The sequence below is a fragment of the Eptatretus burgeri genome, chromosome 6 (assembly GCF_056783735.1).
Source record: "Eptatretus burgeri isolate ZD-2024b chromosome 6, Ebu_testis_v1, whole genome shotgun sequence".
In the NCBI taxonomy this organism is placed as follows: domain Eukaryota; kingdom Metazoa; phylum Chordata; class Myxini; order Myxiniformes; family Myxinidae; genus Eptatretus; species Eptatretus burgeri.
This window is the reverse complement of record NC_140966.1, coordinates 82,283,519-82,296,253: the sequence shown is the minus strand read 5'-3', so window position 1 is coordinate 82,296,253 and position 12,735 is coordinate 82,283,519. Positions and strand designations below refer to the sequence as shown.

General features: G+C 43.8%; 1 protein-coding gene across 1 annotated transcript in view; it reads left to right on the top strand.

Moving 5' to 3' along the window:
• DMBX1 (diencephalon/mesencephalon homeobox 1) overlaps positions 1-12,735 on the top strand; it is a 55,508-nt gene that overhangs the window by 29,675 nt on the left and 13,098 nt on the right. Inside the window, exons 3-4 of the mRNA XM_085885856.1 lie at positions 6,860-7,038; positions 8,787-9,066. Coding sequence (XP_085741982.1) covers positions 6,860-7,038; positions 8,787-9,066 — 459 coding nt within the window. The remainder of the gene's footprint in view (positions 1-6,859; positions 7,039-8,786; positions 9,067-12,735) is intronic.

The following is a 12,735-nucleotide window of genomic DNA, read 5'->3' as shown; positions in this document are numbered from 1 at the left end:
TGTATATATATAAATTAAATCCGGGTTTTACTGCCATTTCACCCAGTGTCTGTTACATGGTGTCTATCGACCACCTTATCGAACACATTACATAGTTATTCGTGCCTGTTGTTTGTGTCCTTTATGACGTCGCTAAAAAAGAGTGAGTTTTCTGTTTGGAATGATTTTCAATTTTGTCTGATGGCCAGGCAGGCAAACAGAGTATAAAAAGTATTTCAATCCTCTCTGTACCTGTGCGTGCGATCGTGACAAATTCAAAGCCAATGTACGTTAAAACGAAAGGCTCGTCTTCATTTTCATGTTCCGATTCGTGTTCAAAATATAACATTTGATTTGAATAATCTCTTCCTTGATCATAAACTGACGATCACAAACTTATAAGATGGATGGACATTAACCAATTGCTTAACCCCACTTTTCGGTTTGTGTGCGTGGAGTAATGAAGAGGATGTAAAAGCAGGGGTCATGAAACGCTTTTGTATTCATCCGAGAGATGTCTATGTCTCTGAAATGAAGGTGTTACCCATAACAGGAGAACAAATTATTTGGATGGTGCGGAGGTTTCAACTTTGATCCGTCCAGTCTGGGTTCGATTCCTGACCAGGCTATAAACAGTCGGATCAGTGCTTCTATAAATGCATTATAACACAGTCGACTATGTTATAGTTATAGTGGAATAAAAACAGTCAGAACACAGTGCGTTCCATCACAACAAATAACATCGTGTCTTGGATCCCTTCCACGAGCATTAGTCGGTGGACGTTAAAGATCCCAAGGTGCCTTTCTCGAAGTGTAAGCAAGTTATATCCTCCATCCTTAACAAATAGGAGATTTTAGAAATTACATATCCCACTATTAATTTACGATTGATCACTGGCTCTTACACCAACACAAATTTGTATTATGGACCTCAGGCATCAAAAAGCTACATACAAAAAGCTACATACATCCAAATGGTCCTTTCGGAGAGATGTAGTGAGTGTGAGATTTGTCTGGATTGAAAGACATGTTCCATGTGTTGGACCAGTTTGTGATTTTACCCAGATCTGCAGAGAGTGAAGAGGCTGCTGCTTGCCGGTCTGAGGGATGACAGATGATACGGCAGAGGATGGAGTCATCAGCAAAGAGATAAAGAGGATTTTTCAGAGAGTCGGAGGGATCATTGATGAAAACAAGAAAAAGAACAGGGCCCAGAATGCTACCTTGAGGAACTCCAGCCTGGACAGGAAGAGGGCCATGCCTGATGTTGGCTTAATGGCTGGAGTGGTGGGTTTGGGATTCTAGGGTCCTGAGTTCAAATCCTGTTTGGCTTTTGAATTAATACCAGGTGGGGTTGACTCAGCCTGTCATCCTTCTGAGGTCGGCAAAATGAGTACCAGCTTGCTGGTATCCTGTGTCGGAGTAGCGACCTGTCCAGAATTATGCCCAATAGCCAAGAGACTGCTTAAGCAGCACCAACACTCTGCACAGAGTATGGTCCCAATGGATGGATGGATTAAGGGCCACACGTTGGCTGCAACAGGAGAGGAAGTCTGCGAGGCACGAGTGGAGACTGCCTTGAAAACCATAACTTTGGTGATACTTGCATGAAATCTGTGATTCAAATCATGTCTTTAACATAATTTTCAGCATTTAAAGGAAAGAGTGGCAATTTCGAAATGGTTAACCATAATTGTTGCGCTTCTGGATGCAAATCGGACTATTCGAGAGTGTGTATATATATATATATATATATATATATATATATATATATATATATATATATATATATATATATATATATATATATATATATATATATATATATATGCGAGGTGGGTCTATAAAGTAACTGGACTGAGCCTGCTGTGTGCTTCACTTACACAACTTGAATGAATGGGTTGCGTCAGAGTCTTTCACAACATTCCAGAAATATATAAGTGATTAGTGATGGTTGACTGCGCTCATTGTGTGATTTTTTTTACAGGTCGTGCTGTACACGTTGTCTCGTCTGAGTCGTCGTGCTATGAGTTGTTAGCAGAGAGACAATCTGAAGTTTCTTGGCAAAACACCTTCCGAATCCTTCGCAATGCTGCAACAAGTCTACGGGGAAGAAACGATGTCACGTGCCCGTGCATTTGAATGGCACAAGAGGTCCAAAGAGGGACGGGAGGAGGTTGAAGATGATCCACGGTCTGGAAGACCTTCAATGAGCAGAACGGCGGACAACATCGAGTGTGTGAAGCAGATGGTGCGCGCAGATCGTCGACTCACGGTGCGGATGATTGCTGAGGAACTTTCCATCAACAAGGACACTGTCTGGAGCATCATCACTGAAAATCTTGAAATGCGCAAGATGTGCACAAAGATGGTCCCCAAGCTGTTGTCCGAGGACCAGAAACAGTAAAGAGTCACTGTCTGTCAAGACATTATCGAGCACCTCGAGGACAATCCAGACCTGCTCGGGAGAGTCTTTACTGGCGATGAATCATGGATATTCGAATATGATCCCGAGACCAAACGGCAGAGTCGTCAGTGGAAAAGTCCGGCATCACCAAGACCAAAGAAAGCAAGGATGTCGAAGTCGAAGGTCAAGGTGATGCTCATCGCGTTTTTTGACATCAAGGGCATCGTCCACTTTGAGTTTCTACCAGAGGTGAAACAGTGAACCAATACATGTACAAGGAGATCCTCCCTCCTCGTATATACAAGGTCCATCTAAAAAGTAACGGGACTGACCACAGAAATTTTACTCCAAAAATATATATTGAAATCATAGCTTGTCCCGTTCAAAATAGTTTCCCTCCAGTCTCACACACTTGTCCATCCTCTTCTTGCACGCTTCGATGTACCCCCAGAAGGCTTCTTCCGAAATCCTCTGGAGCTCAGTCGTCACGGCCCTTTTGATGGCTTCCATATAAGGAAATTGAGTCCCCTTGATCACCCACTTGAGGTTGGGGAATAGGAACAAATCACAAGGGACCAAGTGTGGCGAATATGGGGGTTGCTCCAGAATTGACACATTCCTCTCTGCCAGAAACTGTCAGATGCTCAGGGCACTGTGAGCAGGGGCATTGTCATGGTGGAGCACCCAGGCGTTGTTCTCCCACACATCCCTCCTCTTGTCCCGGACTGATCTCATGAGGCGCCGGAGGCTCTCCTTGTACACGTATTGTTTAACTGTTTGACCCTGTGATAGAAACTCGAAGTGGACGATGCCCTTGATGTCAAAAAACGCGATGAGCATCACCTTGACCTTTTACTTCGACATCCTTGCTTTCTTTGGTCTTTGTGATGCCGGACTTTTCCACTGACGACTCTGCCATTTTGTCTCAGGATCGTAATAGAATATCCACGATTCATCGCCAGTAATGACTCTCCCGAGCAGATGTGGATCGCCCTCGAGGCGCTTGATAATGTCTTGACAGACAGTGACTCTTTGCTGTTTCTGATCCTCGGACAACAGCTTGAGGACCATCTTTGCGCACACCTTGTGCATTCAGGGATTTTCATTGATGATGCTCCAAACTGTGTCCTTGTTGATGGAAAGTTCCTCAGAAATCATCCCCACCGTGAGTCGACGATCTGTGTGCACCATCTGCTTCACACGCTCGATGCTGTCTGCCGTTCTGCTCGTTGAAGGTCTTCCAGACTGCGGATCGTCTTCAACCTCCTCCGGTCCCTCTTTGAACCTCTTGGGCCATTCAAATGCACTTGTACGTGACATCTTTTCTTCCCCATAGACTTGCTGCAACATTGCGAAGGATTCGGAAGGTGTTTTGCCAAGCTTGGCAAGAAACTTCAGATTGGCTCTCTGCTCACGACTCATAGCGAGATGACTCAGACAAGACAACGTGTAAAGCACGACCTGTAAAAAAAAATCACACAATGAGCGCAGTCAACCATCACCAATCATATATATATATTGCTGGAATGTTGCGAAAGACTGTGATGCAACCCATTCATTCAAGTTGTGTAAGTGGAGCACACAGCAGGCTCAGTCCCGTTACTTTTTAGACCCACCTTGTATATATATATATATATATATATATATATATATATATATATATATATATATATATATATATATATATATATATATATATATATATATATATATATATATATATATATATATATATATATATATATATATATATATATATATATATATATATATATATATATATATATATATATACAAACAAGAAATTCCTACAATTTCCTGTTAAGGGAAGCGAGCAGCGGTCGACTGACACATCGACACACTCACACATGGCATCACGCTTCTTGTTTCAGCAATAGATGCAAAAATTTCGAATTTCTCATGTGGCCTCGGAACATTTGGTCTTGTGGCAAACAATCTCTATTATAATACCAAGCTTGCACACTAAAAACTCGGCTCGCCGTCACACGATCCCTATGAAATTGCTGTGGCACTTAGCGGACATGCCGACAATATTTGGCAAGTCTTGGCGTTCCATAGTACCACTTGCATTTTGCACAATGCGTATTTTTGTCATTCCCCGTGTACGGTCTGTCGTCTGCTACCAGCTATGTTGTACTGCTATCCCGTGCATGTGCACGTGTATCGCGAGTATATTATTTATAACAGCCCTCACAGCTCCCGCTGCCCTCCCTCCAAACCCCAACGTGATTAATAGTAAACATCATTTTAAAAGTTTATTTTAAACTTACCCTGTGCATTCACAAGCTCCAGATATATCCTTCCCATCAGTATTCAAAAGCACCCAAATCAGATACGCCGTCTCCATCGAATTATTTCGTTGTGCAGAGGCACACCCCACCTTTCTCCCAGGTTGCTTTTCCGAGTATTTTCCACTTCTTTTCGAAGCTTTTTGAGCCATGATCTGAGCATTCTGGGGGCGGATCATGGCATTTTGAAAGTCCAGTTTTACACATGCCTGCACAAATCGGCTCCAGTCGAACATCAAGCCGGGTCAACCCATTAGAGAAAGACTTTGGCCAAAAACGTTCCCCGGCAGATCAAACAAAAAGGAAGTAGTCGGTAGAATTGGGTGAGTACGTTGAAAATTAAGGGTAAGTTTCATCGAGTTCACTTTGATTTGAAATTTTCGGTTCAGGCTCATACGGATGACCTTGGATGACCATTCTAGTTTATATACAGTACTCTTTTCATCGGTTTGACAAGCATGGCATACAACGTAATTGTTTGTTCTATAATTTTTCTTGTTCTCGAATCTCCAGAAAGAAGTTGGTTGAAGTTGCCACTTCTGATTAAACCTTTTCCTTGTAAACACAACAGGACAGGTTTAGACGACATCAGTGTGACCACTCCTCATTTTCATAAATGCCAAGGTGAGCCAATGGAAAAAGCCAATAATTCACAAGGTTTTGGAAAAGCGAAGATAATAGAAAACCTATACCCCAAGAAAACCTATAGAAAACCAAGACGCAAAGGTGAACATCGAATATCCAAGATCTTGTGAAAAAAGCCAAGGAGTGGTCACACTGGGTTTGGTTGCTAGCTCCTAGGTAATGTGCAAGGAAGGAAAAAAAAGTTCAAATTCTAAACGAATCAAAACTCCGACATATCACCCACCGTGTGTTTTTTTTTTTTTGTTCTCATCCGGTACTCATCGTGATGGCTTCAGTGTAATATTGGACCATCTATCTATTACGTACGCAAGTGTGCTGCGTTTTGTTACCCCTGACCTCCATTGGTATCAGGCACGTACTCATATGTACCACCCATTACTGGGTCCACCACTAAATATTAAAACCGCAAGAATATCAATTACATCGCAAATCGCTTTCTGCTCAAATATCTAATCGCACAATGCCAGATGATGACATCAACTGATGAACACGTAATGAGTCTTTAAACTGCACTTTATTGACAATAATTTATTTGGACGAGTCGCACCATGAATCATCGTGCCAACACCACCTTACCAAGAATTTGAAACACAAAACTTGAACGGTCCTCGGTAGAGCGCACACCTCCGCCAGGTTGAACAGTTTACGTTTTGTTTGCCACTGATAGGTCAGATCTGGATTCGGACTTCAACCAAAATCAAATCGGCTTGGTATTGTCACCTCACCAACTCATCCACCGAGTTTTGTCATAATACATCCACAACTTTTTGAAATATCATGATGTATATCGTTTTTGGCCCAATCTCTCAATGTTGAAGAATGACTTCAAAAAAGTAAATAATTATCGTATCCGGATCCGGATCTGAATCTTCACCAAAAATCGAATCAATTCTTCCTTGGCACATACCCGACCTGTCCACCAAGTTTCGTCCAAATCTGTCCACACCTGTTTGAGATATCCTGCAGAGGTGAAAACATTACATCTGTCCACCTTTGGTGGCAGAGACAACAAGTCTTATTGATTAACTTCACTTTACTCTCAAGGTTTACTTTACTTTCCTTGGGTCACCATGAAAGCCTTTGCATAAGAGGTCTCTAAACTGTCTAGCCTTGGTTGGAATCTCGACCCAGCTATAAACTGCCACCCTGGTGATTTGCAGGAAGGACATTGATGCCTTGAGCATCACTCGGATGGACGTTGAACTCAGCGTCCCATCTGCCAGCAGTAGTCAGTGGTCGTTGAAGACCCCGACTGTGTCTTTCGCCGGCACCCTGAACAAATGACAAATTCCTGCCTGAAGTGCAGGTACCAAGTGGGTTGGTCTTCTTGGATATCCCTCGAGACCAGGTCACACCACTTGCTTGCCATCTCAGAACGTGGTTGTTATCTGGATCAGTAGCAGCACTGATATATATCCGCTTTACATGTCCCACAGGCCACAGGTCCTCGTCTTCCCACAGTGCCTCTTTTATTGGCCTTTCTGTTCACTGGACAACTACCCTTCACCCTGCCTTACAGACATCATCCTCGAGGCACGCTATGGACCCGCACACCGCAAGCAGCGACGTTCTCGCACCGCATTCTCAGCACCGCAGCTCGAAGCACTCGAGCAGACCTTCCAGAAGACGCACTACCCGGACGTGGTGACGCGTGAGCGCCTTGCCATGTGCACCAACCTACCGGAGGCACGAGTGCAAGTGAGTGCAGCAGGGAGTGTAAGCTCCGCACGACGTCACTCCTCCATCTTTCATTCTTTTCACGTGTATTTCTTACACAAGTCGAGACATTTTAAAATCCATGTCGTTCTGCTTTCATTTTGTTTTGTTTTTTGCATTCTCTGCTCATTCTTCTGCTCTTCCATCACCGGCCATGAGGTCACAAATGTTCATGAGCGGGACGACTCGTACTGTTCCCATTCCGACGTCCACGTTATCTTCGTGTGTTCATAGAACAACTAATCGTTGGGAGCTTGCTTGCCTCTGAGCTGTCAACATCTTGGTTCAATGAATTTTTAAATGATTCTTCACCATTGATATAGTACTGTGTATAGCATGGTATTTCAAAAATGTATTCGGCCCCATATATTCTCGTGGATCAGGCATTACGTGGTGGAGGTATGCGCCCTACCGAGTGCCCTTCAAGTTTCAAGTGTTCTGCCCGAAGGCAAGTTCGGTGCTGCCAAAGCAGCTTGCATGGCAAGGATTACACTGGGTAGTTTGCCTTTTCCTTCACAGTGGTAATGAGGGCAGGAATTTATCATTTGGTGAAGGTGCACCGTGGGATTTTTAACATCAACCAACGACCAGTGCCAGCATAATGTCCATAGGATGGACGGTACAAACATTGATGCCTCGCCCTGTACACGAAACATCAGGATGACAGTTTGTAGCTGGGTGGAGATTCAAACCCAGGCTGGACAGCTCAGCGGCGAGTTTACGTTCCTCTAAGTCTCAGCTATCCTCTGGGTTCCTGAACCAACAATGCGAGATAAAAGAAGTCCATCAAATCTTTAATATCACTTCGTCATGTCGATGAACGTGCTTTCCTCATTACATCTGGACCCATTATTCAAGGTATCTACTCACCCCCACCCCCAATTACAATAACCAATATGAGTTCCCTCACAAGGAACTTTGATGGAGGATGAGGCCGTTGGGCCAATCACAGCATGCACTATTATTACCTACCTCTGGTTGCTTATTGGTGTTCTATCGTCTTCAATGCTGAGCATCGAGCAAGGAGGCTGCATGTACCTTTGTTTTAGTCTTTGGTAAGAATTCGGCCGGGATTCGAAGACAGAGAGACAGAGAGAGACAGAGAGAGACAGAGACAGAGACAGAGACAGAGACAGAGACAGAGACAGAGACAGAGACAGAGAGAGAGAGAGAGAGAGAGAGAGAGAGAGAGAGAGAGAGAGAGAGAGAGAGAGAGAGAGAGAGAGAGAGAGAGAGAGAGAGAGAGAGAGAGAGACAGACACAGAGAGACAGAGACAGAGACAGAGACAGAGACAGAGACAGAGACAGAGACAGAGACAGAGACAGAGACAGAGACAGAGACAGAGACAGAGAGAGAGAGAGAGAGAGAGAGAGAGAGAGAGAGAGAGAGAGAGAGAGAGAGAGAGAGAGAGAGAGAGAGAGAGAGAGAGAGAGAGAGAGAGAGAGAGAGAGAGAGAGAGAGAGAGAGAGAGAGAGAGAGAGAGATATATTAAGGCTGATATAAATCTCAAATTTTTCTCCCTCTTGAAAAACATGTCCATACATCTATAGCTCAGACATATTTTTCGACCGGATTATAGTTCACAGGCACTCCAGAACATTGTTTGTTGTGGAGAAGATTTGGCAAAACATTGCATTTATGCTGCTGATATCCTTATTGTATTGCCCTCAAAAAATTATATCTGCCAAATTTCACTTTATTTACGATAAATTGTTATCTGAACCCTCAGGTGTGGTTCAAGAATCGCCGCGCCAAGTTTCGCAAGAAGCAACGCAGCCTGCAGAAAGAGCAACTTCAGAAACGCGAAGCTGATGCGGCTCCTTCAAGCCCACCTAAGGTCACGATGAGCTCACGACCTACCAGCCCAAACTTGACCCCGGCACGACCTCAGCTGCAGTTCCAGCAAGGAGAGAACGAATGTACCCCGCCTCGCTCCCCGAGAACCGCTGAAGCTCGGGAGAGTGAGACAGATATGACATCCACGACACTTGGAGCTACACTCTGTGCTCGTAAGTTTAGTCAGTTTAATGAGTTAATAAGTGAAGGTGGGTCAGCAATTGAAGGTCTATCAGTGACCTTTCAAAGACTTACCTTCTGCTTTGTTAAACCAATGATGTTTTGACTGATTTCCGACACTTATGATTCTGAGTTCGGGCATAACATACCTTAGAGGTATGTACACTCACCTGTGATTATGTCTCGCCTGGGTTTGAATCCCGACCTAGCTGTATGGACTGTAGTCACCATGGCGTTTCACATGCAGGATGGTACATCAATGCGTGGGCCGTACCTCGGATAGACATTAATCCAGAAGCAATGGTCGTTGGTGGGCATTAAAGTTCTCAGGGTGGTTTTTTTACGGAGTTGATGAGTTATTGCTGGCACCCTGAACAAATTACAATTTCAGGAAAGGTGGTTCATGAACGACTTCAACCAAAAAAAACTGTCCCTGGTAGATATCACAAGAACATGGGACTAATTGCAGCTGTTAAATAATTACCTCCGCCATTGAAGGTGAAGGAGGTTGTATTTTCACCCCTTTCTGTCTGTCTGTTTGTTTGTTAATTGCTGGAATCCTTCGGATTTCGGTAATTATGTTGGTCGGTTGTGTGTGTCATTCTGTGTGTTTGTCTGTCTGTTTGTGTGTTGTTTACCTTGTAGCAGCCACACCATTTCAGCGATCAAGACCAAACTGGGTACAGACGTCGGCCATGGTCCAACTTAGACACTTGTCGTTTTTGGTGAATCTAGGTCAAAGGTCAAGGTCACCGAAAAACCGAAATTCTTATTTTCGCAATAACGTCTGCTAAAATGGTCGTAATCGACTTCAAACCAAATCCAAAATGTGCATCTTCCAATTCTGCATCCAACTATATGTCTCATTGGGGTGTCACACCAACACCCTTCTCAGCGGTCAGGGGTCGAATGTCAGGGGGGTCGGGTCAAAACTTTCATATTGCCATTTCAAGTCCGATTGACTTCCAAGTTATGATCATGACCAAATAACTACTATATAACAACTCATTAAACAGGAGCACAATCGACTTATAAGAACCAAAATGATTTCCAGGTTTTTGTTTTTTTTAAAGATCATGGAGATATGACAAAGATATTCTGGCAATTCCTTGCTCAACGAGCAATTTCATTTATGTGTTTGTCAATCGCTTACAGGTCACAATTTTAAACCGATCTTCATGAAACTTCACCACATGGAAGATTTGGTTATAAGCAAGAAGGATATTGATTTTGAGGTTAGCCACAATTGGCGAAACGGAATGGCACTCGGTAGTGCACATACCTCTGCCTGGATGAATAGTTTAAATTTTGTATCCCATTGATTGGTCGGATCTGAATCCGAAACCTGAAACAAAATCGAATCGGCTTGTTCTTGTCACCAAACCAACTCATCCACCTAGTTTTGTCATAACTCGTCCACAACTTTAACAGATAACATGCTATACATAGTTTTTGGCCCCATCTCTCAATGATGAAGAATCACTTGAAGAATTATCAAATCTGCATCCAGATTCAGATGTTCACCACAATCGAATTAATTCGTCCTTGCCACACACCCAACCTGTCCACCAAGTTTAACCGAATCCGTCCTCAACTTTTTGAGACATCGTGCAACATCATTTTTAGCCCCATCTCTCAATGGTGAAGAATCAGTTTAAAAAGTTAAATAACTGTCGTATCTGGATCCGGATTCGGATCTTTGCCAAAATTTAGTATTGCCGTTCTTGGCCGGTCTCTGACACATGCAAAAATTTTCAGAACGATTGCTTGAAAACTGTGCCCAAAAATTGTGTGACAAACAGACAGACAAAGAGACAGACAAACATGCTTGCCAAAATTTTTTTTTCGCCAAGTAACACAAACACAGACCACACTAACCAATATACAGTACAGTACAGTACTTGTGAAGCTTCATTATCCCAAGTAACAGAGACAGGCAGGGGTGAAAACATAACCTCCGTCCACATTTGGTGGCAGAGGTAAAATATACCATAAGAGATGGGGAATCCCCCGCCATTGAATGAAAAAGGTCATACATATTCCAGATAATGAGGGAGGTGAATTGGAAACAAGACATCATTTGGTCATCATCTCAAAAAAGTTCCCCAGGGGTGAAGAACGTAGTAACCAAAAATAATTTAAATCAGATAAGCGGTTTTCCATTTATTACAAAAACATTTTTTTCAAGATGGCCGCCCTAGTCGGCTATCTTGGATCCGACCATGCCCAAAATAAATAGTGTTCTTCCTTTTCAGGTGGTACATGTGTGACCCAAATTTCAAATCGATATGGCAAACAGTTTATGAGTTATCGCACTCACAGCTATAAATGTTGACGCACGGACGGACGAACAGCCAGACAACATGGGTGACAACAATATCCCACTTCCGCCACGAGGCAGGGGATAAAAATGAAAATAAACAATCCCAATAAAACACCTTTCCCTGCACAGTCTTGAGATAATAAAGACATGGGGAGGGTCTGCGAGCAACAAATTTGATTGGTGGACATGATGTAACATGCTTTCATTGGACTGCTCAGCGGAAAGGTTTTGAAAGTGCCATAAAAGTGATTTATGTTGTGCAATGTTCAAGAATATATTCAACTGAAATAAAACAGATTTTAAGAGTCGTAGGAAAAAAAATACGTTGTTCGGAACTTTACTGCCATTGATGCAGTGTCTTCTCCTCCACCTTCAATTTAACGTCTTCTCCTCCACCTTCAATTTAACGTCTTCTCCTCCACCTTCAATTTAACGTCTTCTCCTCCACCTTCAATTTAACGTCTTCTCCTCCACCTTCAATTTAACGTCTTATCCTCCCACCCTCAAAGGCGGAGGAGCTCCTTGTGAGCCAACGGCCATCCATATCTCGTGCCCAACTGTGTCTGCGGACGTCCTCCTGCAGTTGGGTTACTTTTTTATTAGAAGGTTGGTGTCAGGATTTTCACTCCGACCACCATAAAACCCTTCATTCCGCAAAACACACAAACGCAAAAAAAAATCTGAAAACCCACTCCGTAGAAGTATCTCCTGTGCAGCTTCCCTTCGCAGGGCAGGTCACCGGATGACGGGATTGGGGCAAAGCCTTTGGGACCCCCAATCTTTGATGAAAGGAGGGAAACCATGGGGTAACCTCCCTGGGTCAGATTGCGGGAGAGTGTGTCGGAGTGGTGCTGAGGTGTCGTCCACCAGACGGCGGTCTCCTTGGGTTAACCTGAGGGGGTCCCTTCGGGTGGGTGCCTGGAATGTCCTATCCCTAAGAGAGGATGATCACCTGTCTCTGTTATCATCTGAGCTCAAGCGTTTGGACATCGGTATTGCAGCACTCTCTGAGGTTCGGAGACCGGATTGCGGTGAGATAATGGTGGGTGGTTACACCTACTATTGGTCTGGTCGCTCTGATGGTTACCATACTCAAGGAGTTGCTGTAGCTGTGTCCAATAAGCTGACCCCAATGATAATTGAGGTAACACCGGTCAACGAGCGTATGAGACTAAGGATTCGTCACTCCTCAGGTGTCATTTCCCTGGTCTCTGTCTATGCTCTGACTGAGGTGAGTGACCTCACCGTGAAGGACATTCTACGCCACGCTCGAGTCTGTGGTTGATCGGTGCCCCAGACGAGATACACTTCTAGTCTTGGGGGATTTCAATGCATCGAC